Source organism: Mercurialis annua, linkage group LG8 (genome assembly GCF_937616625.2).
Source record: "Mercurialis annua linkage group LG8, ddMerAnnu1.2, whole genome shotgun sequence".
Lineage (NCBI taxonomy): Eukaryota > Viridiplantae > Streptophyta > Magnoliopsida > Malpighiales > Euphorbiaceae > Mercurialis > Mercurialis annua.
Window position 1 is genome coordinate 17,923,869 of NC_065577.1, and position 5,013 is coordinate 17,928,881.

At 44.9% G+C, this 5,013-nt stretch overlaps 2 protein-coding genes across 2 annotated transcripts; both read right to left on the reverse strand.

The window, feature by feature from the left end:
* Window positions 1-2,848: 2,848 nt before the first annotated feature.
* On the reverse strand, window positions 2,849-3,253 carry LOC126661719 (uncharacterized). The gene has a single exon (XM_050355581.1). It carries the CDS (start codon window positions 3,251-3,253, stop codon window positions 2,849-2,851), a length of 405 nt encoding a protein of 134 aa, XP_050211538.1.
* A 698-nt stretch (window positions 3,254-3,951) lies between these two features.
* On the reverse strand, window positions 3,952-4,692 carry LOC126661720 (uncharacterized). The gene has a single exon (XM_050355582.1). The coding sequence runs from the start codon at window positions 4,690-4,692 to the stop codon at window positions 3,952-3,954; it is 741 nt and encodes a 246-aa protein (XP_050211539.1).
* Between the last annotated feature and the right edge of the window lie 321 nt (window positions 4,693-5,013).

The following is a 5,013-nucleotide window of genomic DNA, read 5'->3' on the forward strand; positions in this document are numbered from 1 at the left end:
CCTAGAGGCCCCCTTTGGATCGCCCAGTTATGGTTAGCCATGTACTTCCCTGAACTGTTTGAGCTTGGTCCACCAATTAAAATCGAACTCTGCGGCTTCCAACTGATCTCGGCCGGTACACGCCTTCCACACATTTTGGACGTATTGCAAGTTTTTAACAACCACGCAATAAGATCGCCAGAGTTAATGTGCCCTGCTCTTCAACTTACCTACCCCCCGTCTTGGCTCCTCGCCGGGTGGGACACCAAAAATATGGAAGAAGCGATTGAAACCGACCCACGATTAAAACTCGGCGGTCCTTACTGGGGAAGTGCCCTCAAATGAAGGAATTTAATAGCGGGACTGGAATACGATCATAGCGGGGTCGAACCTTACTGTCCCAATTATGTGTCTCGCCAGTTTTGCTTCGCCCAAGGAATTTCCTGTCCTTTATTGATCGCCTTCAATAATCGCGGGACCCATAGAACTTCTATTGAAAACTTCGCCGAACTCCAATAGATAAACCGTCTAAACAAAGCCTATCTTCCCCCTTTGTCCGAACTGTCTCGCCCTTGTGTTACACCCGTTTGTACTCCTGGATTCACCGACTGGTGGAATTCCATCGTCCAATCATACTATGATTTATCGCCCAAAGAAATTCTTTCACTTCATAATTTCGATTTACCTCCTTTAACCAGAAAACCTACTCATGCCGATTTATTTCTTTTGCAGACCCCAAAACGTCAATCTTTCACAGGTATTCTCGGTTATCATTTTGAAATTTCTCGCTTTGAACGCTTTAATAAATTCAAATTTGAGAATAGCTTGGTCTAATTTTTACAAAAAATGGGATAGAATTTGGGAGGAAAAATATAAACACCTGCCCTATCAACTCTTTTTAGAAAAGGTTCGCCCCAAATTTAAGTACAAATCCCCTCATGTACCAAAATGTAATTATGCTATGATCGCCCCTATTAAAAAACCGAAATCTAGAAAAAAGAAAGCTAAAGTTGACTTAACTGATTTGGGAGTCACATATACTGGCATCCGATGTCCACCTTACGAAGAATCTGTAGCCGAACTGGTGCGTATCGGTTACCAGAAAATCCCAGGTATTTTGGAAGTATTTTTTGGTTAACTCGCTTGGCCCCTTTTCACTAACACTTGGTGTTCTATTTCAGTCGGTATTCCCCACTTCGAGAAAGAGGATAACTGGGAAAATGACCATGAGGAAGAGAATCCTATGGCAAAAAAATCCAAGAAGAAGAGAGCTGCCAAGACTTCCAGCAAGGAGCCGAAGGCGAAGAAAGGGCGAGCTCAGTCCAAAGGCAAGTCGGTCAAGGAAGTGACCGAACATAAAGGATCTCATATGTTTGATCCGTCTCCTGCTGCCACTCCTTCTCAGCGCTGTCATTCGTCTTCCAAGGGAGATACACAAACTGGAGGCGATGTCAAATCTCGGGGCGAATCTCAGCCTCTCGAAGGTGAAGGTAACAACCAGACTTCACTGGCAACTAGCTCCCAGACTCCTAACGCTTCGGAGATTCTGAGACGAATGGAGACCCCACAACTTTTATCGCCCTTGGCTTCACAGTATCTGAACTTCACTGCCAAGCCAACTGCTAAAAACTCTAAGGTATGTTCTTAAGAATTTCTTACTTTAAACTAATCGCCTAGCAGCTTATCTTTTATTGTGGTCAATCATGGCAGATCCCCCTAAGTCCGTCCGATCAGGATGATATGGCAGCGAAGGCGGCTGCTTTCTTGGATTCTGACAGTGATGATGATCAACTGCTTGTCTTGGAGAGTGAATCTCACACAGAAGTGAGCAGCGGCCCTACTGAAAATTGGGGCGATCACTTGGACATTATTTCAACGATGAAGTCTCAGGGTATCTCTATCATCAAATCGCCCCTGGAAGTTGAAAAATTAAAGAAAGCTGCAACAGCACTGGCCGATGCTCCGCCAGAGGTACTTAGTGAGAAAGCCCGTGGGGTTATGGCGAAACTGTGGGCCTCTTTACCGGCTTTCCAGAAGATTCATGATGATTTGGCGTCGGTCCAGACAGAAGCTGAAAAACTGGCGAACCAGGAGGCCGAAGCCAAGGAGAAACTTGAAACGCTCAAAGTCCATGTGAAGTCGGCCGTCGCGACCCTCACTACTCGCCGTGACCGTGCCAAAACACTCCAGGACCAACTGGCTGTTATCAAGCAAGAGCTAGATACTGAAGAGAAGGAGATAGCGAGCTGGAGGTCTCCATTGATAAGAGCTTGCTTCAAGGGGTCGATGTTAAAAAGAGCCGAAGTGCTCTAAAACAGAATATTGCAAAGATGAAGCCGCAAGTGGAGGATGCCCGCAAAGCTTTTAACACTGTTCGGAGTGAGATTGGCGATATTTTTAGCCATTTTTAATTTTTCTAAGTCCAGAACAATTTTCATTCTTCAATTTTGTAATAGCTTTGAATATTAGAGTTCTTTGATCGGCCTGGTGGCCGTATCATGCTACAATTTTCTTTTTGCCAAGTTTTATATATTAATCGGCTTGGTAGCCGAATTTTCACTTGCCTTTATCGCGGTATTATCGGTCTCAAACTTAGTCCGATACTCAATAATTTATTTTTCTTAAAAAAAAAAATTATTACATGTTTGAGAAAAACGGAGGACCCATTGAAAAAACTCAAAACTGCAAAAATAAAAGACCGAGATTACATTAATATGAACATCAGTTTTAAGAAACGCCGAACGTTCAACATTTCAAATGAATATTTGTTGACTCAGGTCGTTCCGCGAATGGTTTGCAACGATCTTTACTCCTCGTCGGCTCCAAATAGACGTCGGTCAATATTATCCCAACAACTGGGGACGTATTTCTATAGGTATTGGCCGTTGATCGCCCTATCGTGCTCCTCGCCGTCAATATTTGCCAGTACATACGCCCCATTAGTTAACTTGGTGGTTACAATGAATGGTCCTTCCCAATTCGGGGTCCATTTTCCCAGTCTCCTGTCTTTATGGCCGATAGGTAAGATAGCTTTCCACACCATGTCGCCTATAGCGAATGACTTGGGTTTTACACGTTTATTGTACGCACTTTCAACTCTTCTTTTCTGGGCTTCAAGGTTGTCCAACGCAGCCAGTCTATCCTCGTCGAGGTCCAAAGAGTCTATCACCATCTTGTCAAAGTAATCGTCCTTGGATAATTTACTCTGGTATAAACGACAAGTAGACGCAACGGTAAGTTCCATTGGCAGCATTGCAGCATACCCATAGACCATTCGGAATGGCGAAGTCCCGGTGGCCGACTTCTGGCTTGTTCTGTTCGCCCAAACTACCTCTGACAACAAGACATGCCATTGTCTTGGGTTTTCTTCAACCATTTTTTGACTATAAGCTTAATGGCTTTGTTCGTTGCCTCGGCCTGCCCGTTGGCTTGCGCATAATACGGCGTCGAGTGTATCATTTTTATCTTCATCTGAGAAGCCCACCAAACTATATCGCCTCCCGTGAACATCGTCCCCTGATCAGTGGTTATTGATTTGGGTAATCCGTGTCTGTGGACGATGTATTCTTTGAAGAATTTGATCACAGCCTCTTGCGTCGGCGATTTCAAGGGTTTGGCCTCAACCCATTTAGTGAAATAGCAAGTGGCGATGATAATGAAAGTATGGCCGTCTGACGAGTCAGGATATATCTTCCCTATAAGGTCGACTGCCCATCCTCTAAATGGCCATGGCTTGATAATAGAGTGTAGTTCCTCGGCCGGGACGTGTTGTATAGGCCCGGCTTTCTGACAAGCTTCGCACCCGTTAGCATATCTTATGCAGTCCTGTTCCATCTTCGGCCAATAGAAGCCATATTTATGGATTAACCATCTTATTCTAGGGCCCGCCTGGTGAGCGCCGGCTATTCCTTCGTGCGCTTCGGCCATTTCTAACATTGCTTCCTTGGGCCCGATACATCTGAAAAGCAGCCCTTAAAAGCCCTTCTTATACAGATCGCCTGCCAAAACTACATAATTTAGTGCCAAGGTTCTCAACCTCCTATTCGTATGGTCTGGCTTCTCAAACCAATTTAAGACTTCAATTCTCCAATCTTGGTTAACATCAAGTTGGTAGGCCAAAAATCTCCTTTTGTCGACGGTGATGCCCCCAGTATGAAGATTCGGCATGTCTCTTTCTATTGTGTCTAAGTGGAGGTTCGTTTTGTACCCACTGCCGTGCTGGGCTAAATCATTCGCAACAACATTATCGGCTCTCTCTGTGTATTCCATCATTGTGTCCTGAAAGCCTTCGATGAGATGTTTTGCTTTATTGCAATACCTTACCAACAGTTCAGACTCACATTTGAACTCTCTGGTTACTTGTTTAATGACTAACAACGAATCGCCTCTGATGTTAATCGCCTTTGCCCCCAGCTCGGCCAGGATCTCAAGGCCGAATATTAGGGCTTCGTATTCTGCCTGATTATTGGTACACTCGAATTGGAGTTTGAATGATAGCTGGTACGATGCCCCCAGGGGCGAGACAATATGCACTCCGGCGCCTGCCCCCAGGCTAGTCCTGGATCCATCGAACCACATCTCCCATATAGCTATGTCGCAGCAACTAATTATTTCATCTGTAAGGGTAATACCAGGGTGGTCAGCCAAGAAATCTGCCAACACTTGTCCTTTTACTGCTCTTTGGGGAACATGCACTAATGTGAATTCGGACATCGCGATCGCCCATTTCCCAATCTGATTTCTCAGGTATGGTTTTGATAGGATATACTTAATGATATCGGTCTAGGATAGTACGTACACTACTACGAGCAGCATGTAGTATCGTAACTTGCAGCATGTGAAGTATAGGCACAGGCAGATTTTTTCTATGTCGGTATAGCGAATTTCTGTGTCCGTTAGCCCTCGGCTCAGATAGTAGACTGCTCTTTCGACCCCATCATCTTCTTGGGCGAGCATACATCCCAGGGATTCGTGTGCAGCTGATAGATACAACAATAATTGTTTATTCGGCTTTGGGGGAGTCATAACCGGAGG